Raw genomic sequence first — 27,108 nt, 5'->3', positions numbered from 1 at the left:
GTGCCTTTGCTCATGACAGAGGGCTCCTTGCTCTGCTTGTCCCGGGTACCTGTGTGTAGTACTCTGTGGCTCAGAGCTGCAGGTGGTTTCCCGGGCTTCCCAACGTCTCCAGGGCACTCATCCCGACCCACTGTCCTCGGGGCCGCTGAGCCCCGGCTAAACACAGGCGGTGAGAAGTCGTGTTTGACAGCAGTGTGCCTGTGTTGGCAGCCTGCCTTCTGTGCACTGCGTAGTTTATTTCCTCAGCCAGCCTTGTACATTAGGTAGTAGAATTCTCATTTTATAGAGAGGGAAATGCTATAGTAACTTTTACCTTGGAGCCAGCCGTTCTTTAACTTTCAAAGTTTTAATGAAAATGTAAAAGCAGGTGCTCTACCCTTCAAATTTGTCTCTTGTGCATCTAATGTGATAAAGATAGAACATTTGTTCACTTTCTCCTGATCCTTGGGCCCAGTCCCTAGTGACATTAACTTCTGTTGATGACAGTAATGACATTAACAGAGGGCAGGAATCAGACCAGCCAGTATTTGTAGTTTATCCCCTCTCTTTTTTTTAAAAAAGAGATGCTGCAAACCCAGATTATTATGTAAGTGTTAGAGTGATAGCAACTAATTAAAACTAAAAACACAGAAAACACAACAGTCTAAAGATTTAATAGTCCTTGTTTTTTAAAATGCCTCTGAACTTGCATTTTGTATAACCAAGGAATAGTAGTCAGAGGCATAGGTTAGCCACGGGGCTGGCTGGGGTTTAGGAGTGGGTCACTTAGATTTGTTTTTCTCTCTTTGTACCTAGAGACTGCCAGTCATGTTCTCTTCCAAAGGTATAAAGACTTTTTGACTCTTGCCAAATAATAAAAGAAGTCTTTATTTTTCTTTAGGAAGAAGATGGAAGTAAGAAACTGTGACTATTAAGTAAGTTACACTAAATTCTGCGTGTTCCTTCCCAGAAGATAAATTATATGTATATGTAATATCCCTCTCCTTTAAGGTTTTTTTTTCTACTTTTGTGGATGTGAAGGGCGATGGGTTATTAAATTTAAAATGATGGAAATCTGACAATACAGCCAAAGCAATGAGGACACTGTGCTCAGCTGCAGCAGTTGTCAACATTCTGCTCTCCGGCGTAGATTTTCTTTGCAGCAAATCTCAGATAACGCTCTACGAGTAATACTTCAGTATGCATCTCTTTTGTATAAGGACTTAAAGAAAATACGCTTTATACCCCATTTATACCCAACAAAATTAACCCCAATTTATCAATGCCATCTAACATTCAGGCTGCGTTCTGTTTCCCCAGTTGTCCCAAAATGCCTTGCTACAGTTCAAAACCTGCTCTCAGCAGCCAGGTGAGGGGCACGTGCAGGACGCTCTCGGGGACCTGCCTTCTGCATCCCCTGCACTCTCTCTTCTCACCCATTCTGCCCTGCCATCTCAACGGCAGGATGCTGCCTCTTGGCACAGACTGCATGGCCTCAGGCTTCTTGCCTCCTTGAGTTTTCCAGATTTTCCAGTAATCTGATGAGCTGTTAAGTCTTGTCCATTCTTTCTCCTCTTCTCCTCTCGCCTCACCTTTGTGTTAGCTCAGCATATTGTCTTTCCCCACGTTCTAGTTCATCTACTTCCTGTTACATAAAGGTCCTCCTCTCTTTATGGTGGGTTCTGAAGTCAGACTCTGAGGCTCCACTAGTACTGACTCTGTGACCCTGGGCATCTGCCCTCATTCGATGTCCCTCCCTTTTTCTCATCAGTAAAACAGGGCTAATAGCAATGTCCGGGTGGGAGGTGGAAAGGTGATCTTTGGACGGGGTGAGGGCACACAGTGAGTGCTCAGGGAGAGTGTGTTAGGTGATGGTGATTATCCGTTCGGAACTGGCCCACAAACAGCCTTTCCGGAATCATTGTCACCCTTCACTCCAACTGGACTGCAGTTGACAGCCACAAGGGGTCTACTCCAATCCATGCGGTTTTATTCCCTCATGCCTTTATGCTTCACACGATCGCCCTTGTTAACCAGCTGAGATGGTCTCCAATGCAAATATTTCTGAATGTTCTCTGGCAGAATTATTCCCAGAGCACTTGCACGTGAGGACTTGAGGGCTTGCCTGGTGCATTCCGGTGGCCTGACTGTCCTGCTGGTTGAGGTGGTTCTCTGAGGGACAGGCACCGTGTCTGGTCCTGGCTCCTCCTGGGTGAGCAACCAGATGTGAGGATATTGAGGGGCTATCCTTTCTGCCTGGAAAGTGACATCTGTGGGGGCAGTGATGGGAACTCAAGTGGGAAAGGGGGTTGGGCTGTTATTTGGCAGGGGTGTGGGTGGTAAGGTAATGTGTGGAGCTGTGGTCAGGGGGACCCACTGCAGGGTTTTGACCAGAGGAGGGTCATGATTTCTTCCTTCATTTATTGCCTCATCTCTCTGCTTCCATTTTTAATGAAAGTCACCAAGAGAGCCCTAGCCGGTTTGGCTCAGTGGAAAGAGTGTCGGCCTGTGGACCAGAGGGTCCCGGGTTCAATTCTGGTCAAGGGCACGTACCTTGGTTTCAGGCTCCTCCCTGGCCCAGGCCCAGGCCTTCATTGGGGCGCGTGCAAGGAGGCAACCAATCGATGTGTTTCTCTCACATCAATATTTCTCTCTGTCTTCCCCTCTCTCTTCCACTCTCTAAAAATCAATGGAAAAATATTCTCGGGTAAGAATTAAAAAAAAAAAGTCATCAAGGAAGTTGTCTATACTTGATAAATGCAGTTTTTCTCCATCCACTGTCGTCTAATTTCCAGATATGTTGGGATTTTTCTAGATAACTTATTACTTATTTCTTATTTAATTCCATTCAGGTCAAAGACAAAGTATGTACAGTGTCAGCCCTTGTAAGTTGGGAGTTATTTCATGACCCAGTGTATATATCTTGTCTTGCTGAATGTCCTTGAAAAGAATATATTCTGCAGTTGTTGGGTGTTGTTCTAATACTATGTTAGGTCAAGTTGCTTGATTGTTATATTCAGATCTTTTATTTTCTAACTGTTTAGTTATTTTTATCAATTTATTTAGCAGTAGTTTCATCATTTTAGCAACTACTGTGACAAGGTGTTAAATTCTTCAACTAGGATTGTGGAATTTTCTGTTTCTCCATTAATTCTGTTTTTTTTCTTCATATATTTGGAAGCACCGTTATAAAATGCTTATACATTTACCATTAGATTATTTTCTGATGAATGGACTCCTTTATTATCATGAAACATGTCTTTGTGTCTCTGGTAACACTCTTTGTTTTGAAATATGCTTTGTCTGATATATTGCTACTCCTAACTTCTTATGCTTACTGTGTGCATGCTATGTCTGTTTACATCGTTTCTGTATTTACCTGAGCCGTGCCTATATTTACAGTGTGCTTCGTGTAGAAAGCATACGGTAGGGCCTTGCTTTTTTTATCCAGTCTGACAGTCTGCTTTTCAGTTAATTGGTGGGTTATTTCATGTAATTATCAGTATGGTTAGATTTTGGTCTCTACTATTACTGTTTGTTTTCTATTTGCCTCCTCTATTTTTTTCTTCCTGTATTATTATTTCTGGCTTCATGGATTATTTTTTGGAGTTCCATTTAATTTAATTTATTGTAATTCAGATATCTCATAGAAGTGGAATGATCCAACATTTGTCTCTTTGTGACTGACACATTTTACTTTGCATAATGCCCTGAAGGTTCATCCAGGATAAGGCAGGATTTCCTTATTTTCTAAGGCTGAATGACTAATATTCATTTTATGTTTTTACTACTTTTTCTTTATCCATTCACCCGTTGATAGACATTCAGGTTGCCTCCACACCTTGGCTAACATGTGTATGTAAATATCTCTTCAAGATCCTGTTTTTTAATTTCTTTGGGTGTATATCCAGAAGTGGGATTAATGTATCATATGATACTTCTATCGTTAATTTATTGAGCAACCTCCCTCTCTACTGTTTTCCATAGTGGCTGCACCATTTTACAATTGTACCAACAATAGACTAGGGTATTTTCCTATTCTTTGTAAAACTTATTTTCTGTGTGTGTGTGTGTGTGTGTGTGTGTGTGTGTGTGTGTAATGGCCATTCTAACAGGTAGAGATGGTATCTTTTTTAAAAAAAATATTTTTTTATTGATTTCAGAGAGGAGGTGAGAGGGAGAGATAGATAGAAATATCAATGATAGGAGAGAATCAATGATGGGCTGCCTTCTGCACATCCTCCATTGGGGATGCTGACTGGGAAACTAACCCTGACCTCCTGGTTCATAGGTTGAAGCTCAACCACTGAGTCACTCCTGTTGGGCTAGAGATTGTCTTATTGTGATTTTGATTTGCATTTTTCTGATAATTTATGATGTTTAGCATCTTTTCATGCACTATTGACCATTTGTTTCTCTTCTTTGGAGAAATGTTTATTCAAGTAGTTTGCCCATTTTTAGTCAGGTTATTTTTTGTTTGTTTTTTTGTTAATGAGTTGTAGAAGTGCTTTTAATATTCTGGATATTGACCCCGTATATGGTATATGGCTTGCATCTATTTTGACCCATCCTGTACTATACCTTTACACTGTGTTGTTTCTTTTGCTGCACAGAAGTTTTTAAGCTTAGCCTCATTTGCCTATTTGTGCTTTTGGTGTTATTGACCATTCCATTAATTTTTCCTATTTATTACTTATTATCTTCTTGCTAAAGTTTTGTCTTCATTCCTAGTTTCTTAAAAGGTGTGAGCTGGTTCTGGCCTGTTTGCTCAGTGGTTAGTGTTGGTCAAAGGCACTCAAGGGCACATACCTCGGTTGCAGGTTCCCCAGCCCCAGTAGGGGCACGTGTGGGGGGCAACAAATCAATGTATCTCTCTCATGTCAATGTTTCTCTCTCTCTCTCCCCCTCCTCCCTCCCTTCTACTCTCTCTAGAAATCAATGGAAAAAATATCCTTGAATATTTAAAAAAAAAAGGTGTGAGCTAATTTTTTTTTTAATTAAAAAATTTCTCCTTTTCTGGTGCATTCATTTAAGAATATCACCTTCCCTTTAAGAACAGCTTCAGCTGTTGTATTAGTTTGCTAGAACTGTCATAACAAAGCACCACAGATGGGGTGGCTTAAATAGCAGAAATTTATTTTCTCACAATTCTGGAGGCTAGAAGTTAAAAATCAAGGTTTTAGCAATGTTGGTTTCTTTTGAAGCCTTTCTTTGGCTTATAGATGGCTTTCTCCCTGTGTTTACATCATCTTCTCTTTGGAAATCTCTGTTCAAATTCTTATAAGGATACCAGTATATTGGATTAAGGCCCACCTTAATAATGTCATTTTAACTTAATTACCTCTTTAAACAACTTATGGCTAAATACAGTCATATTCTATAGTACTGGGGGATGAGGGCTTTTACATATGAATTTGATAGGGGACACACTACAGCCCATAACTCCATGCCACAAATGTGGTTAGTTGTGATATGTTTTGACATGTATTTATTAGAATCATTCAGTTCATAACATTTCTTCATGTCCCTTGGAATATTTGTTTTCATCCATATCTCCTTTAGACCAGTATTGCTTAATTTCTAATTATGGAGGTCTTTCTAGAGATCTCACTGTTACAGATTTCCACTTTTATTCTGTCTTGGGCAAAGAACATACTCTTTACTTGTAGTCCTTTGAAATTGGTGACTTGTTTTATATGCCTCAGAACGTCATTTACCTTGTGAACGTCATTTACCTTGTTTTGTACTTCTGCACTTGGGTTTAGTGTTCTATAAATTTAAATAAGATCAATACTGCTTGATAGTGTTTTCAAACCTGTTTCCTTACTGTTTACTGTCAGTTTGTTTTTTCACTTACTGGGAAGTATAGTGCGTTCCTTAACTCTGATTATGATTTTTTTCTCTTTTTCACTCAGTCATTTTTTTCTTCAGGCATTTTCTCCTACTCTGTGGTTTGACTTTTTATTTTCTTACCAGTATCTTACAGAGCAAAAGGTTTTAATCTTAACAGAATCCAGCTTACCAACTTTTTTCTTTCATGGATTGTGCTTTTGGTGTCCTATCTGAGAAGACATTGACACACCCAAGGTCACCTAGATTTTCTCCCATGTTATCTTCTAGGAGTTATTGTTTCACATCTTGTCTTTAGGTTTGTGATCCATTTTGAGTTAATTTTTATGAAAGGTATAAGATCTGTGTCTAGATTCTTATTTCTTATTTATTTATTTATTATTTGGCATGTGAATGTTCAGTTATTCCAGTAGTACTACCATTTATGGAGAAGACAATTCTTTCTTCATTGAATTTTCTTTGCTCCTTTGTCAAAGATCAGTTGACTCTATCTGTGTGGGTCTATTTCCGTGTTCATCATTTTATTCCATTTATTATTTTATCTGTTTTAAATTTTTTTCAATTACAGTTTACATTCAGTATTATTTTGTATTAGTTGTAAGTGTACAGTATAGTGGTTAGACAATCATATACTTTACAAAGTGGTCCCCTCGATATTTCCAGTGCCCACCTGGCACCATACATAGTATTGCAATATGCTAAATTTATATCCCCATGACTGTTTTTTAACTACCAACATATATATATATATATTTGCTGTGGCGTTATACTCAGTTGTGACATCCAGTTATGCCAGTCTTCTGCTTTTGTTCTTCTTCAGTATTGTGTTGGCCTTTCTATATCATCTTTACTAGTAGAACCATTTTATTAATCTACTCAAAGTAAGTTGCTGGGATTTTGATGATGGTTTTGTTGAATGTGTATAGACCAAGTGGGAAGAGCTGACATCTTAATACCGAGTTTCTTTTTCCATGATATGGACTGTCCTTCTCCATTTATTTAGATCTTCTTTGGTTTCTTTCAGCAGAGTTCTGTAGTTTTCCTCATCTAGATCTCATACAATTTTTTGAAAAGATTTATACCTAAGTATTTCACTTTACTGGGAGCTAATAGAAATGTCCTAGTGGTTTTAATTTCACATTGCATTTGTTGATGGCTGGTATATAGGAAAGCAGTTGACTTTTGTATATTAACCTTGTATCCTCAGTCTTGATGTAATCATTTGTTCCAGAAATTTCTTGTTTATTCTTTGGGATTTTCTACATAGACAATCTGGTCATCTGCAGACAAAGGCAATTTTATCTCTTCTTTCCCAATCTGTTTATCTTTTATTTCCTTTTTTTGTCTTCTTACATTAGCTAGGAATTCTAGTGTGATATTGAATAGGAGTGCTGAGAGCAGATATCCTAGTCTTGTTTCTGATCTTAGCAGGACAGCATAAAGTTTTTCATAATTAAATATGATGTTAACTGTAGACGTTGCACTCTTTATTTAAGCACTAGAGGCCCGGTGCACAAATTCGTGCATGGGTGGGGTACTTCGGCCTGGCCAGAAATCAGGGCTGATCAGGGAGCCGACCGGCCAACCTCCTATGGTCCCTCCCCCTGGTCAGGCAGTGGGAGGTTGGCCGGCTGGCCTGCCCCACATTGGGCTGATCCGGGGAGGGACTGTGGAAGGTTGGCCGGCTGGAGGGAGGGATCGCAGGAGGTTGGCTGTGGGAATGCACTGACCACCAGGGGACAGCTCCTGCATTGAGCATCTGCCCCCTGGTGGTCAGTGTGTGTCATAGCAACCGGTCGACCGGTCATTCAGTTGTTCGGTTGCTTAGGCTCTTCAGAAGGGGATGGGCGATGGTATCCCACATGGGACAGGCCTCCCTCCTAGTGAGAGGTGGAGAGACAGTGGGCATAGCCCATTCTTTTCCTAAGTCTAATAAAATTAATACTGATTACTTAATGCCATCTAATATCTAGTCAGTGTTCAGATTTCCATGATTGCCTCAAAAATGTCTAAACATTTCCCTAGCCAATTTGGCACATTGGTTAAAGCATTGGTCTGCAGACAGAAGTGTCACAAGTTCAATTCCTGGTCAAGAGCATGTACCTCAGTTGTAGGTTCAATCCCTGGCTCCGGTTGGGGCGTGTGAGTGAGGCAACCAGTCAGTGTGTCTCTCTCACATAAGTAGATGTTTCTCCCTCCCTGGTCCCTCCCATCCATTCTCTTTAAGGATCAATGGAAAAATATTTTTAAAAGAAGTCTAGGTCCTCACCTTGCATGTATCGATGTCTCCTCATCTTCATTTAATTCCATAAGAGTGCTTGTACACTCCAGCTTACACTCTCTTTCTCTCCCTTCCTGCCTCTGCTATTAACTTGTTGAAGGCTTTACATTTTAAGAAAATTACAAATATGTCAATTCACCTCTTAGTACTTCGACCGCATTTCTTGACTCATTTTCTCTATATCTAGAATATCATGATCACACCAAACAATATTCACAATAATTCTCTAACATCATTTAATACCCAGTTGTCATTCATAGTCCCCAAAATGTTCATTTGTGCAAACAAGGCCTATACATGACATCTGATGAGTGGTTTATCTCCTATGCAGCTTGGTATTAAGAAAAATCTCTCCTGTTAAAAACTTCTTTATGAAATTGATTTGTTGAAGATCTGGGCCAATTGCCAACTGCCCATTCTTAATCAAGACATATTTCAATTCTTGGGAAGCTAATCTTGGATATATAAGTGGAGGGGAGGTTGAAATAGGTTATGTCTTCCACCCTGCTTCAAGTGTCCCCCCAAATCTGCATTCTGTGGAGCCTGTAGTGCTCTCTATTTTTAATTTCCTGGGCCTTGTCCTTTAGCCTCAGGGCAGACGTGGATGTGGAACTTCTGTTTTCACTATGATAGTCACTTTATTTCTCAATGTGAATGCTCACCTGTGGCCACTCTGAGGCCCTTTCCTCTTAATTGAGTCCACACAGTGACAAAGTCTCACCAGCCGCTGTGGGCTTCATTTCCCAAACAGGCATTGGGGCTGAGCCCACTGGTGGCCCAGCTCTGGGGCCCTATTTATAGGACACTGGTTAAGGATGAGCTACTGCCTTCCATACCTCCCCTCACTCGGGCTGACCTGGGATGCTAGATGGGACCTTCCTCCTAAGCACCCTCCGCTGCTCTTCTCTTTCCCCAGCTCTGCCTGTGCAACTTGCCTCTTCTCTAGGAAGAGCACTCAGCGACCAGGAGTATGGCTCCAGGGCTCCTGACAACCAGGGATAAGGTGAGTCCTGAAATTTCTTTCCAGCTCTTGCAGGATGGCCCCGTCGCCTTTTCTTGTCCTAATTAATACCTTGCTGGTATTAGGCAATACCCTACCCTGACCTTGGGGGTGTGGCCCATCTTACCTGGAGCCTTTTCATTCACGACTCAGGAATTCACCAAGTAGAAAACTGATTGAAGTTAAATTAAAAATACTGGACATTGGTGCTTCAGTGCCCAGTGATTCCCAGGGCCTCATAAAGTGGAGGAACGCTGTCGAGGGAGGAAGTGACTGCCTCCTCCGCCTCCCCACCATGGACTTGGCAAGTTGAAGAGCTGAGGGAAGGCATTTCTGTTGAAATAAGGCTGGAAGCATAGTGTGTCTCAGTCTGGGCGACTCACCATTTGGGAAGCTTGGAGCTGCTTTTCTCTGTGTAGAGGGAAGGGTGCTGAACTGTTTTCGTTTGTGACTCAGATTTAGTCTGGCTGGACACATGCTTTATATTTAAATGAGTTTCCACAAATTGGAAGATTACACCTAAAGGTCTGGATTGCCAGCTTCTCTGAGAAGAGATTATTTCCCACTGTCCTACAGCTACACGCTTGGGCAGATGGCTCGTGGCTGGAGACAAACAGCGTCTCCACTGTGTGGTCACGCCCCTTGCGCCCCTTGCGCCCCTTCACCCCAAGGCCAAGTGCCTGCTTCTCTCACTCTTACTTGCCCGGCCCCTGAAGGCTTTGCCGTCATCTCCTGAGCCTGGGTGGAGACAGTTCAGACTCCTGAAAGCCAGGCTGAGGAGTATGGACTTGAACTTGGAGCAAGATGGGCTTTGAAGGATTTTGAGAAAGAGTTTGCCACGTTGAAACCAAGGATTTGGAAATATATAATGGAATGGATATATAACCTAATAGAAAGATGTTCTAATCTCTCAGGCAGCGTGGGAACTTTCATAATCAGATGCAGTTGACATTTCCTGGCCACCTGCATAGATGCTGTGGGCACTCTGTGCTGGTTATACTAGTCACTCAACGTCGCGTCAGCTGTGCTCATTCAGATTTGTATTGCCTGTTCTAGAAATAAGGCAGATTTTTTTTTTGCAATATCTGAACTTCATGTTAATACTGGGCTCATAGGGTAGATATTTGCCTATTACTGTATAAGTTACAAATCTTTGGTTTTGATGTTACCAGACATCATTGAGAGCTGTGTGTCCCTCAATTGTCAAATCTTTTATACCTTTGAGAAAAAAAAATGTGTATATAGTGCATACAATTCAGAATGTTCCCTAATGTAAGAGGGAAACTTTTCTTTTGTACGTTTCACTTTACCATTTATAGCAGGGGTCCTCAAACTTTTTAAACAGGGGGCCAGTTCACTGTCCCTCAGACCGTTGGAGGGCCGGACTATAGTTTAAAAAAAAATTATGAACAAATTCCTATGCACACTGCACATATCTTATTTTGAACTAAAAAAACAAAATGGGAACAAATACAATATTTGTATTTGCATGTGGCCCGCAGGCCATAGTTTGAGGACCCCTGATTTATAGTGTGAATAGAGAAGCATTCTTGGCCAGAATGAAATGCTGTGCCAGCTTACTTTCCCCATACCTACTCTGCCACTTCCTGTGGGATCCTCAGCATACCCTGAACTTAATCCTGTCTAAGACCAACAGTGTTTCCTTTCCTTCGCTTCCTTGTGAAAAGTTGATACCAGGCAAGAGCATCTGAGTGGGTTAGTTTTTAAGGTGAGGTTTCCATAACTGGAAGAGTGTCAGGCACTCAACATACTTGTTTCATAAAGAGACCAAATATTAACTAATTTTCCAAACGGGTTTGTTTTGCTGTTTGTTATTTGAGGTATAGAAATTACATATTTTCGGATTCTTTAAATTGCATTTTCAGATACTTTGTATGTGTCAGACCTGAATTATATAGAATATTATACCTATATATACATACAACATGACACTTAGCCATTTCTGCTCAGGGCTTTTTCCTGAAAGGAGAAATTGGAATATTGTATTTTACCAACATTCCCTTCAGGTTTTGCTAATATGCACTTTAAAACTCTTCCAGCCTCTACCCATCACACGGTTCCAAAGCTGCTTCCACACTTTTAGGTTACAGTAGTGCCCCACTCTCATAACCAAAATCGGAATTAGTCGGCTAGGGCTGCCATTACAAAATACCAAACTGCTGGCTTAACCAACAGAAATTATTTTCTCTTCGTTCCCAAGGCTGGGACGTCTAAGATCAAGGTGCCAGCTGACTGGGTTCCTGGCAGATGGCTGTCTTCTCATTATGTGCTCACATGGCAGAGACAGAGAGGGAACGAGCTCTGGTGTCTTCCTTTTCTTGTAAGGCACCTGCCTATCGTATCAGAGACCCCTTTATGTCCTCATTTAACCTTACTTCCTTGGGGGCCATATTGTTATTGGAGAAATTGGGTGTCCTCTTCCCCACTGGGTGGTGGGGGTGGAGTTCTTACCGTATCTCAAGAAAAAGAATTTTATGAGACTCACATGGGAGAATGAGTGATTTTTATTTGCATTGAATTACAATCCTGATTTCCCAAGTCCCATTTCCCTTAGTCCAGTTACAGAAGAAGTGCAGCTGGGGTTTGAGTAGAGCTAGAAGCAGAGTCAGAGTCCAGAGATCTCTTTCCATGTTGGAACCGGGCCCAGTCCAGCATCAGGCTAGCAGCTGTCCATTAGTCCATTGTGTGTAGGTGTCCACATGGCCGTGGGCCGTGGGCCATGGGCCATGGGGGCAAATGCAGGAGAGCGCGCCTGGAGCAGTAAGAGTTCCAGGAGCATAAGAGAAGGAACTCACCCTAACCGGTTTGGCTCAGCGGATAGAGTGTTGGCCTGCGGATTCAAGGGTCCCAGGTTCGATTCCGGTCAAGGGCATGTACCTTGGTTGCGGGCACATCCCCAGTGGGGAGTGTGCAGGAGGCAGCTGATCGATGTTTCTCTCTCATTGATGTTTCTAACTCTCTATCCCTCTCCCTTCCTCTCTGTAAAAAATCAATAAAATATATTTTTTTTTAAAAAAGAGAGAAGGAACTCTTGTTTAGCACCCTTACAGCAGCCACGCCCATTCTGACCAGTGGCCTGTTCCCAGGTGAGACTGACAGGCAAGTTCCTTCCTGGTGTCAGCCCAACTTTACTGGGCATGTGTTTATTCTCCCTGTCCAGTCCCATCCCCCAGTGATCTGTGGGGAATAGGCTGGTGGCTCCCTGGGGAGTGTAAAGCTTTAGCTTCCTGGTGAAGCTGCCCAAATGACATACCTATAATATTTGGCTTTGCAGGGAGGGGAGACCCCAAAAAAGCTGACCCCATAGAGCTGCAGAGGACTATGCAGTTGTTCTTGTTCGTCCCTTTTGCCCCTTTCCTGTTGTTAATAACTAGGTTAATTACAGTGGTAGCAATATCTCCAGATATACACACATTGGGGGTTAGGGCTTAACATATGAATTTTGGGAGGACACAGTCGGTCCATAGCACCCCATAAATCTCGTGACTGTGGAGAAACCTTTAGTCAAAATTTACAACAAGTGTCAGGGAATCCACAAGTGACAATTCATAGGAGTAGAGAGAAACCTATGAATACACTGAATGTGAAACTCTGGATGTAAAATCAACATACAAAAGTCAGTTGTGTTTCTGTACATTTCCAGGGAACTATCTAAACAAGAACTTTTTAAAATTTTATTTATAATAGCATCAAAAAGAACAAAATACTCAGCAGTGAATTTAACCAAGTAAGCAAAAGCCTTGCTCATTAAAAATTACAAAACATTGCTGCAAATACAATGACCTAAATCAGTGGAAAGTCTCCCCATGCTTATGGATTGGAAGACAATATTGCTAAGATGACAGCAGCAGTGAAAGTGATCTATAGATGCAATCCAGTCTCTATCAAAATCCCGTGTGTGTGTGTGTTGCAGAAATAGAAAAACCTGTCCCAAAATTCATTTGGAATCTCACAGGACCCTTAATAGCCAAAACCAGTTTAAAAAGAAAAAGAACAATTGGAGGATTCACACTCCCTAATTTCAATAGTTAGTGCCAAGCTACAAACAGAAAACTGTTGTATTGCCAAAAGGATAAAAATATAGATGACAGAGAAGAATTAAGAGCTCAGAAAAAAATAATCCTCACATATATAGTCAGCTGATTTTTGGCAAGGGTGCCAAGTCCATTCAGTTGGAAAAGTACCAAGTCCATTCAGTTGGACAACTGGATATCTACAGCTAAAAGGACACACTTAAGATAAATGAAACATTAGAAAACTTCTGCAAAGAAACAGAAGTTATTATGAATAGGCATATGGAACGTTCAGCACTGAAAAATGCATACCTGAAGAAAAGCTCAGTAGCAGATTCAAGGGAACAGAAATCAGTGAACTAGAAGATAGAACAATATAAATTACTCAATTTGTACAACTTGGAGAAAATGTACTGAAGAAAAAATGAACAGTTACACGAACTGTGGGAATATAACAAAATATCTAACGTGTACCATTGTAGTTCTGGAGAAGACGTGAAGGAGGACAGGGTTGAAAAAGTATTAGAGAATCAATGGCTGCAAATCCCCCAAATATGGCAAGAGATGTAAACCTACAGATCCATAAAGGCAAGTGTATGTCAAACATGATAAACCCACTGAAATCCATGCCAAGACACATAATGAATCTTCTGAAGACTAAAGATCAGGAAAACACCTTGAAAGGAGCCAGAAAAAAATAACACAGTTTTCTCATTGGGGGAAAAACTGTTAGAATGGTAGTGGATTTCTCATCAGAAACCACAGAGGTTATATGGAAAGGGTGCAATGTTTTTCAGGAGCTGAAAGAAAAGAATTGTTAATGCCAAGTCCTGTAGCAAATGAAAATATCTTTCATGAATGAAGGGGGAGATCAGGAAATTCACAGATGAAAGAAACTGAGAATTTGTTTCCAGGAGAATGAATAAGGCAATTTTATTAACAAATGGAAACAATAAAAGAGGGAACCGTGGAACATCTGTGCACAGTAAAGAATTAACATAGCAGGCTTGATACCTCTATCCTTAGAGAGTCCTGTTGGCTAGATCATCCTCTGGCTGGCTTCAGGACCTTGCATTTCAGGAGGGTTGGCAACATTCCCAGAACTGATATGAATGGCTCACTGGGCCTAAAGTATGCAGTGGGTTGGTTTATGCTGAACACCTGCTTTCCTTCTGGGACCTCGATTTATAATATGTGCTAGGCAGAGCGTGCCTCTGGGCCAGCTCCTACTAAAAAGTTGAATACTTAGCCTCTTATGAATTTTATTGTGAGACAACATTTAACACATATTGTCACATGGCCGTGCTGGAGGACTTTAGTGCGCCAGGTGTGTCTCCACTGGGAGAGGATTCTTGGAAGCTAGTTGCTGGTTTCCTCCAGACTTTGTTTCTCATACCATTTCCCTTTGTGGATTTTGCTTTGTATCCTTCTGTTGTAACTGCAGCCATGCGTACAACTATATGGTGTGTCTTGTGAGTCCTTGTAGTGAACATCAAACCTAAGGGTGGTCTTGGGAACCCTTGATGCAATCAGGATGAAAAAGAACACAGTAAGGAAAAATAGGGTAAATACAGTAGGCACTCCTCCTATACATGAGTTTTCTAAAGTAATTTTGGTGGTTGAAACAAAAATAATTAGATGGATGATGTGATCCTAAATGTATACAAAGGAAGTACTTAAGAAAGTTACATTTTAAGTAAGAAGGGTAAGAGGATGTATTGGGAAATAAGGTTTCTATATTTCATTCAAACTGGTAAAATGACATGAGTAGGAAATTGATGTTACATATACATAATGTATCCCCTAGAACCACTAAAAATGCTATACAAAGAGATATACTAAAAAACTATAGATAAATCAAAATTCAATTTTTGAAAAAGCTCAAGTAACCCACCAGAAGTCAGTAATAAGAAAACTGAGACAGCCTAAGTGCCCATCAGCAGACGTGTGGATTAGAAAACTGTGGTACATCTACACAATGGAATTCTAAGCTGCTGTAAAAAAGAAGGAATTCTTACCATTTGCAACAGCATGGATCAAACTAGAGAGCATTATGCTAAGTGAAATAAGCCAGTCAGAGAAAGATAAATATCACATAATCTCACTCATTTGTGGAATATAATGAAAAAAATAAACTGATGAACAAAAATAGATCCAGAGACATAGAAGCATCGATCAGACTGTACAACCTATGAGGGAAGGCAGGGGGTGAGGGAGTAAGAGATCAACCAAAGGACTTGTGTGCATGCATATGAGCAAAACCAATGGCCACAGACAGTAGGGGGGTGAGGGCTTGTGCTGGGGAGTGGGAGCAGCTGGGGAGAGGTCAATGGGGGGAAAAGGAGATTCATGTAATACTTTAAACAATAAAGAATTTTAAAAAAGAAAGAAAACTGAGAAACAAAATTAGAATGCTCACCAACTGAGAGACTGGCACAGTGGATTAAAACAACCACCATATGTGCTATCTAAATGAAACGTCAAATACAATGTAGACAGGTTAAAACACAAGGATAAAAAAGGTGCATCATATAACATTAATCAAATACAGCAGGAGTGACTATATGAATACAAGGTTAGGTAGACTTCAAAGCAAGGAGAGTTACCAGACACAGAGGGTCAGTTCACCTGGAGGACATTATGATCTTCAATGTATGCACATCAAATAACAGCTTCAAAATATGAGAACAGAAAATTGAAAGGAGAAATGGACAACTCAACAATTCAAGACATAACTACCTTTCTCTCAAAGATAGAATAGCTAGACCCAAAATCAGTAAGAACTTATCAACACCATCAAACAACAGAATCTAATCAACATTTACAGAACATTCCACCCAACAGTAACAGAGTACATATTCTTTTCAAGTGCCCTCAAAAACATATACCTTATGGACATATCCTGGGCTGTAAAACAACACATAATACAAAATAAAAATTTGTTTACTCTAACAAACTTTTACAAATTGAAATCATACAAAAGCGTGTTCTCTGACCACAATGGAATCAAACTTGAAATTATTAAGAGGAAGTTAACAGAAAAATCTCTCAGCACTTAGAAAAGAAATAACACACTAGAAGGAATGATCCATGAATCAAAACAATGAAGTCTCAAGGGAAATAAGAACACACATGGAAAGGAAATGCAATATATCAAACTGTGTGAGATGCAGCTAGAGGAGTCCCGAGAGTAAAACCTATAGCACTAAATAAATGTATATGTTAGAAAACAGAAGATGTCTTAAGTCAGTCATCTAAGCTTCCACCTTAAGAACCTACTAAAGGCTTCCTTACGAACTACAAAAATAAGAGCAAAATGAACTCAGAGTGAACAAATGGAAGGAAATAATAATTATAAAGGCAGAAAACAATAACATTGAAAAATAAAAATAGAGAAAAAAGGTGAAATGAGAGCTTCTTTGAAAACAAAATTGACAAACATTGAGCAAGACTAAGAAAGAGATTAGACACAAATTACCAGTGTCAAGAATTTAAAAAGGGATATTACTACAACTCTAGCCATCAGAAAATTTCGATGAAATGAACCTATTTCTTGAAAAACAAAAACTACCTTAACTTGCCCGATACGGAATAGATCATTTGAACAGCCATATCACTTAAGGAAGTCCAATTTGTAATTTAAAACCCCCCACAGAAGAAAGCTATAGGTCCAGGTGATTTCACTGTGGAATTCTGCCACCTGTTTAAAGGAGGCTTAGTACCAACGCTATATAATTTCTTCCAGAAAACAAAGCGAGGGGAACACTTTCCATTTCACTTTATGGGGCAGGTATTAAGCTGACATAAAAAGCAGACGACAACAGAGAAATCTAAAACGAGATCAACATCTCTCATGAATATAGACATGAAAATCCTTAAATTATTAACAAATTGAATTCGACAATATATAAAAGTAACTGTGTACCATTACCAAGGACCATTTATTCCAGGATACAAAACTGGATCCATATTTGAAACTCAATTAATGTAACCCACAATATTGACTAAAGAAAAAAACCACATGATTACATCAGTCAATGCAGTAAAAATATTTGACAAAACTTAGCAACCATTTCTGAAAAGCACAGAACAGTAGTAACAGATGGCAACTGCTCTATTTTGTAGGGACATCTACAAAAAATCTATAGCTAATTTTTTATTGCTAACATTTATATAACAAAATTTCTTATTTGAATGATTCTTAAATATATATCAGGTCCTTGAATAATGTGTTTTGGTTCAATGTCATTTTGTTAAAATGATGATTTACCATAGGAACTTAACTCTGGTTTATATCAATTAGCCTATGGTAAAATTGGTTTCATGATACATCATTTTGCTTAAAAATCACAGAACCTATAAAGAATGTTAAATGAGGAATTACTGTCCAGTTCAGTTGCATAAAGTACATTCACAGTGTTGTACAACTGTCATTCTCCATTTCCAAAATTTTTTCATCTTCCCAAAGTGAAAGTCTATTCATTAAAACAATAACCCCCCATTTCCCATTCTTCCCAGTTGCTGGTAACCTCTATTTTACTTTATGTCTCTATGAATTTGCCTATTCTATGTACCTGTTATAGTGGAATCAAACAATATTTGTCCTTTGTGACTGGATTATTTCACTTTATTATAGCATAGTGTCTTCAAGGTTAATCCATAATTTAGCATGTATCAGAATGTCCTTTTTTAAGGCTGAATAATATACAATTATCTGTACATACTTGAGCAAATGTGAATATTGCTGTTATGGACATTGGTGTATAACTATCTGTTTGAGTCCCTGCTTTCAGTTCTTTGCTGGCCCCTATGGTAAATTGTATGTTTAACTTTTTGAGGAAATGCCCAACTCTTTTCCATAGAAAACACAATTTTACTTTTATCACTAGCAATACCCAAAGGTTCCACTTTCTCCACTCCCTGCCAAAAATTTATTATTTTCTGTTTCTTTGGTATCCTAGTGAGTGTGATGTGGTATCTCAGTATTCCTAATGCTGGAGATATAAAGTTTCTCTCCTTATATCAAGAACAAGACAAGGAGGTCTGCTTTTACCACTCTTATTCATTAATGTGCCAGAAGTGCTACTATAAAGGCAAGAAGAGGAAATGAAATGCAGACAGATTCTAAGGGAAGAAATACACCTGTTCCTATATGCAGATGCCATAATTGTCTATGTAGAAAATCGAAAGGAACCTAGGAGAAAAAATACTCAGAGCTATCAAGTGAGTTCAGCTAGGTTGCAGGATTCAAGATAAACATACAAACAGTTGTACTTCTGTATCATAACAATGAACATATGGCCACTGAAACGAAAAATATAATTTTAAAAAGAAGAAATTCTTAACAAAACATATATAGGACTTGTATGCCGAAAACCCCCAATGTTGATTAAAGAAATCAAAAGAACATGAGTTCATGGACTTGAAGAGTCAACATAGTAAAGATGTCAGTTCTCCCCCAATTGATACACAGGTTTAATGCAAATCTTGTCAAAATTCCAGTAACCTTTTTTTTGGTTGCTATAGATGAGATTATTCTAAAATGTATATGGAAAGGCACATGCCCTAGAATAGCTAAAATACCTTTAATGAACGATGAAGTTGGAGGAATTGCCCTGGCTGATTCCAAGGCCTGCTGTGTAGCTACAGTTATCAACACTGTTGTTGACAGTGCCACGGACATAGAGATCAGCAGAGCAGAACAGAGAACGCCTAAATAGACTTACCAGCCACGTGGGCAGGGGATTTGTAGTGTTGACACATGGCATCAGGGTTCAGGTTAGAAGCAGGATCAATGGATCTCATCCAGGTGCCCCACACCAGCCTTCTTGCTGCCTCAGTGCTGGTTAGTAGCGTAGGTGAACTGATCAGTGGGTGTGGCTGGCTCCTGGGTGAGCAGGATGTGTTTCTATTACAGACAATAATAGCCTTCAGAGATGTAGCTGTGGCCTTCACCGAGAGAGAGTGGAAGCTGTTAAGTCCTGCCCAGAGGACCCTGTATCGGGATGTAATGCTGGAGACCTACAGCCATTTGGTGTCGCTAGGTAAGGACAGCCCTTTTCAGGTCTTGGAGTCTGTGTGTGGTCATTTAGGCAGCAGCCACCAGGCTTTTGGCTGAGAAAGAAAACTAATATTTTCCCTGCATCCCCAGGAACTGTCTGGGTTCTCTAGCTTTGAAAATAGTGAAGTTAGTTAGGTGTGAATGTGGTGTCTTACTGCATTTCATTCCAGAAGTGACTGTTTCCAGGCCCCTTCCTCCCAAAAGGTGGTGCTGCAAATGGGGGAATATTTGTGTTCAATCCAGCACAGGGGAGAATGAGTGTCCTGCTTTTAGGCCCAGAATTACCCCTCCTTAGTCACTCTGTTAGCATTCAGAGAGCCTTTGCCCTCCTGTGTGCCTCCTCACCCCCTTCTGGGTTATTGCGTTCCCAGCTGACTCTAAGTTCTGATTGCCTTTTAATCCACTAACCCACGGTCACCTTGCTTTCTTTTCCTGTGAGTAGGAATTGCCTTTTCCAAACCAAAATTCATCACACAACTGGAGCAAGGGGACGAGCCCTGGCGAGAGGAGAGCGAATGCCTTCTGGAACTCTGTCCAGGTGAGTGAGAAGCACGAAGCAGACAAGGACACAGGCCAGTGAGGTGCTCAGCGGGTGAGGAAGGAGTAGCATCTGTGAGCTCCTGGTGGGAAGCTCTTCTCCAGCCCTCCCTTCCATGCCCTCCTGCCCACCACAGAGAGGGCCTCCCTGGCACACTGCCCTCCTCCCCCAGGGAGCATCACTGCTCACTTGGCAGCCCTTCTCCAGCACACCTAGGGTCTCCCTATTCTTGGGCTTTTCTTGTTGGGCCTGATCTTCTATATAACTTGCCCATCTGAGCCTAAGTCATCCGCCCCTGCTAGACAGTGTCCTGTTACTATTCTTAACCTGGTAACATTTTTGTGCATTGATTCTAGTCATACATTCTATTAACATTTTTTTATTTTATGATGCATTATTTAAGATTACAACCGGGTATAAAGAATTTTCAGTGAGTGCCACTGTGCCTTCCCTGTAGCCTGACGGACGTTCTAAGTCCAGGCACCAGCCCTGTAGCTTCCCTGGTGGTATTTCGCTCCTCCACCCTGCCCCTGAGAACCCAGTGCCTGCATCAGCATTTCCATGCCTGCCTTTATCCTTATTTCCCATTTGATGGTTCTTCAGCCATATAGAGCAGCAGTTTCAACCCGTGTGCAGCAGCACTGGAGTGTGAGCGGCATCATAGCTGCAGGCACAGTGTGCACAGCCTGATCAGGTTGAGCCACGCTTGCCTGTGCACACTGGTGCCCCACATGCAACACCTGACTATTTAGTCAGGGGCACTGACCTCTTTCCCTTAGGTTGCCAAATAAAAGAATGACAACAGCCAACACAACAGTTGTCTGGTGTGAATGAATCAAAAGTATACCTTTTTTTGTCAGATTGGCAAAAAATAAATATTTGGTGTGCTGCAGCATTTTAGTAGTTTGTTTGCCATGAGTTGAAAAAGGTTTAAAATTGCTGATATAATGTGTTGTTTTGTATGTTTGCAATCTTCTCTGCATATAATATGGTGATGTCACACATCCCTCCGGAACATGCCTTTTCACCCACTTTCTGTGAGACTCACATTATAATGTGTAGGTTTAGTTCATATTTTTAAAAACTTACATGATTCCATTATATGAATATTCTTATTTTAATGCAGTTGAAGTTCCTTTCTTTTAGAGAGTTAAGGTATTTCTGATTTTTGGCTGTTACACAATGTTGCTATATATTCTTGTTACTTCCTTGGAAAAATGTGCAAGAGTTTTTCCAGATGCCTACGTAGGAGCAAGTGCAGTAGCGGTTCATAGGCACGAGTGGCCGCAACCTGATTAGGCTGTGCCACATTGTGCCTGAAGCTGTGATGCCACTCACACTCCAGCAGCAGTGCTGAGAGCTTGTTCCACACCCTCACCAGCTCTAGGTGCTGTCAGACCTCGTTTTTACCGCTGTATCTGGTCTGCATTGCAGCCTCACGGGGGTTTGCTTTCCTGTGCGCATGAGCATCTTTTCTGTGTTGGTTAGCCATTGGTGTTTCCTCTTCTGTGAGGTGCCTGTTCAAGGTGTTTCCTCCTTTTTATGTGGCTGTTTCTTTCTGTTACTGATTTGTAGAAATGCAAATTTTATATGGTAGAAATGCCATATAAATTCTGTGAACATTATAGGTCTTTAAAATCCAGCTGGAATTAATTTTATGTGAATGTTGGAAGGTAAGGATAAATTTTTTCATCATTTATCTTTTTTCATTGTTTTATTTTCAACATTCCTGGCATTTTATTTTTGTTTTGTTAAATTTTTTTTTTTGCATCTAAATACAACCATACATCTGGACTTGTACTTTACAGTAAGTTCATCGCTTTAATTTAATTTAAAAATATTTTTTATGATCTATAATTATAGTATAATATAAAAATATGTTATGGTACAATAGTTAAGGGATAATTATAAGGAATATTATCAAAGTATAATAAATTACATATATTTAAATGGTAAACTTTGGTTAAAAGTTCTGATGTATGTTTACATCTATGAATTCATCACCACGATCCAAAAAACCCAAGCATACCTATCACCCCAACGTTTCCTTGTGCCTCATTCTCCTCCCTTCCCACTTCCAGGAAACCACTGACCTGCTTTCTATCATTGTAGATTTGTTTGCATTTTATGGGATTCATAGGAATTGAATACCGAATACATAGTGGATTCTCTCACTTAACATAATTACTTTGAATCTTATGCATAGTGTTGCATAGATCAGTAGTTAATTTCTTGATATCACAATTTATTCAACTATTCTATCGAAAGACTTTGGGTAGTCTCCAGTTCTGACAAATACAAATAAAGCCTGCGTGAATATTCATGACAAGTCTTTGTGTAGACATATGCTTTAATTTCTTTCAGATAAATAGTTGGGACTAGAATGGCTGAATCATGTGATACGTGTATATTTAATTTTTTACTAATATAAAAGGTTAAATTTTATATTAACTGTTTCCAAAGTGGCTTCACCTTTTCACATTCCCACCAGCAGAATTCCAGGTGCTCCGCATCTTTGTCAACACTTAGTATTATTTTAGATTTAGACATTCTAGCTGTGTGGTATTGATGATGTTGAGGATCTTTTCATGTGCTTATTTGCCATCTGTATATCTTCTTTGGTGAAATGTCTTCTCAAATCTTTTACCCATTTAAAAAACTGGTTTCTTATCTTTTATTATTGAGTTTTGAAAGCTCTTCCTATATTCATTATAGAAATCCATGATCAGATATTTGATTTGCAAATATTTTCTGAAATGTGGCTTGCATTTCATTCTCTTAGTAGTCTTTCAAAGAGCAATTCTTACTTTTGAAATGCAAGTGTCAATTTTCTCTCTCATGAGTCTCACTTTTGGTGGCATATTTAAACAATATTTGCCTAAAGGTCAAAAAGATTTCATATGTATTTTTTTTTGTTTTTAAAAGTTTAATGATTTTTATTTTACATTTACATCTATTATCTATTTTGAATAAATTTTTATACTAGGTAGTTAAGTCTTTTTTTTTTTGTCTACAAATATCCATTTTTCAGCACCATTTATTGGAAGGACAACCCTTTATTTTTTGAATTGCCTATTCCCTTCGTGGTAAATCAGTTAACCATGTGTGTATGGGTCTATAACTGGACTCTGTTTTTTCCCACTCTTCTCTTTGTATATCTTGATGTCAATACCACAGTCTTGATTATTGTGGTGTTATAATAAGGCTAAAACTTAGTACCAATCCTCCAACATTTTTTAAAAATTTGCTTTAGTTATTAGAGATTTTATTCATTTCCATGTGGATTTAGAGTTAGCCTGGTAATTTTCACACAAAAAAAGTCTACTGGGATTTTTGATTGGGATGGAGTTTAATCTACATCAATTTGTGGAGAATTTACATGTAAATAATACTGTGCCATCCAATACATAAACAGAGTATATCACTTCACTTTTATGATACTTCTTAATTTTTGTTAGCATTGTTTTATAGTTTTTGTACACAGGTCTTATGCATCTTGTGTCAAATTTACCCCTCTGTTTTGATGCAATTTAAATTCTTTTTAAATTTCATTTTTCAGTTGTTTGTTGATAGTGCATAGAAATACAATTAATTTATGTATAATGATCTTGTATCTGGTAAACTTGCAAAATTTACTTCTTAGTCCTAGCAGCTTTTTCATATTCTTTTTTTTCTTTTTTTTTTTTTTTTTACTGTATAGGATTTCCTACATAGATCTTATTATTTGTGAATAAGTATAGTTTTCTTTTCATTCAGTATATCTTTTAACTTCTTTTTCTTGCCTCATTGCACAGCAAGAACATTCAGTGCAATGAATGAATTTAAATGGTCAGAGTGACATCCTTTCCTTGCTCCTGGTCTTATGAGGAATGCTTTCCTCCTAAATGTAAGTTTTATAGCTGCCCTTTATCAGCTTCACAAAATTCTCTCCTAGACCTTGTTGGATGAGAGTTATTTTAGTTTTTTAATTTAGTGAACTGCATTGATTTTTTTCTTGCTACACCAGGCTTGTATTTCTGTTAATACAATGCACAGACCTTATTCAGATTTCATCAGCTTTACCTTCACTCTTCTCTCTGTGTGTGGTTTTCTGAAAATTTTTCCATGTATATTCATATAAGTACTACTAGATTCAAAGATACAGAATTCCAGCAAAATGATCCCTTGTGCTACCCTTTTATGGCCACAGCCAATTCCCTCTTCTCCCCTGTTCTTCTGGCAAACACTAATCTGTTCTCTGTCTCTATACGTTTGTCATTTCAAGAATGTTATATAAAAGAAATCATACCATATGTTACCTTTTGGGATTGCCTTTTTTTATTCAGCATAACTCTCTTTAGATTCATCCAAATTGTTGCATGCATCAACATTTCCTTCTTTTTATTGCTGAGTAGTATTCCATGGTATGAATGTACCAGTTTGTTAAACCTTTCACCCACTGAAGGACATTTGGGTTTTTTACAGTTATAAAATCTGTGTACAGGTTTTTATGTGGACATAAGGTTATCATTTCTGGGGTAGATGCCAACAGTGCAACTGCTGGGTCACATGGTAGTGGCATATTCAGTTCTGTAGAAAAAGTGCCATGCCCATTTCTAGAATGGCTATACCATTTTATATTCCTATTAGCAAATGTTTGAGTGATCCATTTTCTTTGCATTCTTTTTTTTTAATATATTTTATTGATTTTTCACAGAGAGGAAGGGAGAGAGATAGAGAGAGTTAGAAACATCGATGAGAGAGAAGCATCGATCAGCTGCCTCTTGCACATCCCCCACCGGGGATGTGCCCGCAACCCAGGTACATGCCCTTGACCGGAATCGAACCCGGGACCTCTCAGTCCGCAGGCCGACACTCTATCCACTGAGCCAAACCGGTTTCGGCTTTCTTTGCATTCTTGCCAGCATTTGGTGTTAGCACTATTTTTTCTTTTGACTATTCTGATAGTTTCTAGCAATATCTGTCTGGTTGGTAAGATTGAGGTGTTTAATGCAAGCAGTTCCAGGTAGACATGAGTTTTGGTAGGATACTGTCAACCCAGTACACTGGGGCATTAGGTAACTGTATATGTAGTTTTATAAGAAATGTCTAGGCACACGCGCGCGCACACACACACACACACACACACACACTATGAAATGTATTATAGGAATTGGTTTTCATTGATTATGGAATCATAGGAAGACCTAAGAGAGTTGATGGTGTGGTTTCAGTCCAAAGGCCAGCAGGCGTGACACCCAGGAAGATGTGTTTCAGTTTGAGTGCAAAAGCAGGAAAAAACAAAGCATCCTCCTCCCGCTGTGTGCCAGCTTGAAGACAGGCTAGAGCAGTGGTCGGCAAACTCATTAGTCAACAGAGCCAAATATCAACAGTACAACGATTGAAATATCTTTTGAGAGCCAAATTTTTTAAACTTAAACTATACAGGTAGGTACATTGTTATTAACTTAATTAGGGTACTCCTAAGCTGGCCTTTGCTAAAATAATAATAAAGCCACCAACACAAAATAATTATAAAGCCACCAACTCAAAATAATTACAATTCTTAAATTGATGACAAAAATACCTGTAGGATTTGCAGCTGGTTGGAAAAATACAGATAACTTTATGCTTCGAGTAGGTACTTTTGTCACCCGTGCGCGAATTGCGGACGCGACTAGCACTAACCACTGCACTGAGACTGCTGACTGACTGGCTCACTCAACTCGTGCACGAATCACGCGTGCCTCCCCCCGCGCTGCATATCCTGCGGCCCGCCTGCGCCGCGTCTCCCGTCATCTCCCGTCGCCCGACTGACTGACCGACCTACACCCCCCACTTCTTCTAACACCACTTCTTCAAAATAGACTCGCCCAGGCCGAAAACCGACTTCTGCGCATGGGCCACGAAGTTTCAATCGCACTGTACGTGCGTGCCCGCACATGGTATTTTGTGGAAGAGCCACGCTCAAGGGGCCAAAGAGCCGCATGTGGCTCGAGAGCCGCGGTTTGCTGACCACTGGGCTAGAGGAATTCCCTTTTATTTGGAAGAGGGTCAACCTTTTGTTGTATTCAGGCCTCAACTGATTGGATGAGGCTACTCATAAGGGAGGGCAATCGCCTATATATATGTTCAAGTCATCCAAAAACACCCTCACAGAAACACCCAGAATAATGTTTGACTAAACATTGGTGACCAGCTAAGTTGATACATAAAATTAATTATATGTTAGCATTTCTTTTATATTGTCTTAAAATCATGGACATGGCATATTATGAAAATTTTCCAATTTCTAAGGACTAATTCTGATTAACATTGAAAACATCCACCTTTTACATTTGTGAACCAAGTCTTAAAATTCTTTAAATTGTTTAAAAGCAGTGACAGCACAAGCATTCCTCTTGTGAGCCAGTGTCTAAGGTTAGTCACTTAACTCACAGCTGTTCTTTTATACTACATCCAGCAGCTGCAGAAGGAAACATTTCCTTAATGAGCCACTAGGCATTGGTTTTTCTCTTTGTATTGGAAAGTTTTGAGTTCATGTACAATTACTGATGTACTTTTATTGATCTCAATAATCAATCAGCCCAAGAGCAGCTATAGATTTTTCAAGAGTTTATGAGCTGATTTTCCTCTACATCATGGAATTTTTTTGATTCACTGAAAATCATTATTTTGCTAAATTTTATTTTTATTTGTGCTTTTATTCAGGAACTTCTGGATTTTTCATCAGGTAGACAGAACCATAGTTTAAAACCATGTTAAAGTTTAGGGTTATCCAAAGTGGACATTGGAATTCCAAATCACTTTTAGCTAAAATGTGCCATATTACTAGCTAAGCACAAAAATTATGATGAATATTCTTATTAGACAAATGGTTAAATTGGTTCCCATAAGGGCAACATTAACAATATTTAACTCAGTCACCATATTTAATACAGAAGACTCTCAACACAAGAAACATTCAAACCTGTACAGAATTTTCTTAATGGATTGAGAAAATGCACTGTCTTTTTCTATTAGAATGCTAGAAAAGGCACTACATAAATCTATTACTGAAAAAATATCAGCAGTCCAAGGAATGGCTGATAAAATATGTGGATTTGGAACACAGGGTGTCTTGGAATAACTATCTTATGTATAGCACTGAGATCTGGTACAAATCTCCATCCTTTCCATTTGGTTTCTTTACTGGAAGGATAGGAGAATTACAGGGGCTTGTACATGGAATTTTAAGTCCCCTTTTTAACTAATCCTATCTAATAAAGCCCTTATGTGCAAATCGACTGAACGGCAGAATGACCGGTTGCTATGATGCACACTGACCACCAGGGGCAGATGCTCAATGCAGGAGCTGCCCCCTGGTGGTCGGTTCCCCCCACAGGG

General features: G+C 39.6%; 1 protein-coding gene across 4 annotated transcripts in view; it reads left to right on the top strand.

Moving 5' to 3' along the window:
* Nucleotides 1-27,108, top strand: part of ZNF169 (zinc finger protein 169) — a 37,734-nt gene that overhangs the window by 1,315 nt on the left and 9,311 nt on the right. For all 4 annotated transcript variants that reach the window (XM_014466785.2, XM_006101433.3, XM_006101431.3 and 1 more), the window contains 4 exons: nt 881-914; nt 9,027-9,113; nt 19,062-19,188; nt 19,648-19,743. In XM_014466785.2, coding sequence (XP_014322271.1) covers nt 9,081-9,113; nt 19,062-19,188; nt 19,648-19,743 — 256 coding nt within the window. In that variant the 5' untranslated portion in view covers nt 881-914; nt 9,027-9,080. The remainder of the gene's footprint in view (nt 1-880; nt 915-9,026; nt 9,114-19,061; nt 19,189-19,647; nt 19,744-27,108) is intronic.

This window comes from Myotis lucifugus, unplaced genomic scaffold, assembly GCF_000147115.1.
Source record: "Myotis lucifugus unplaced genomic scaffold, Myoluc2.0 scaffold_360, whole genome shotgun sequence".
NCBI lineage: Eukaryota > Metazoa > Chordata > Mammalia > Chiroptera > Vespertilionidae > Myotis > Myotis lucifugus.
Note: the sequence above shows the minus strand (reverse complement) of the source record. Positions and strands in the feature narration are given on the sequence as shown.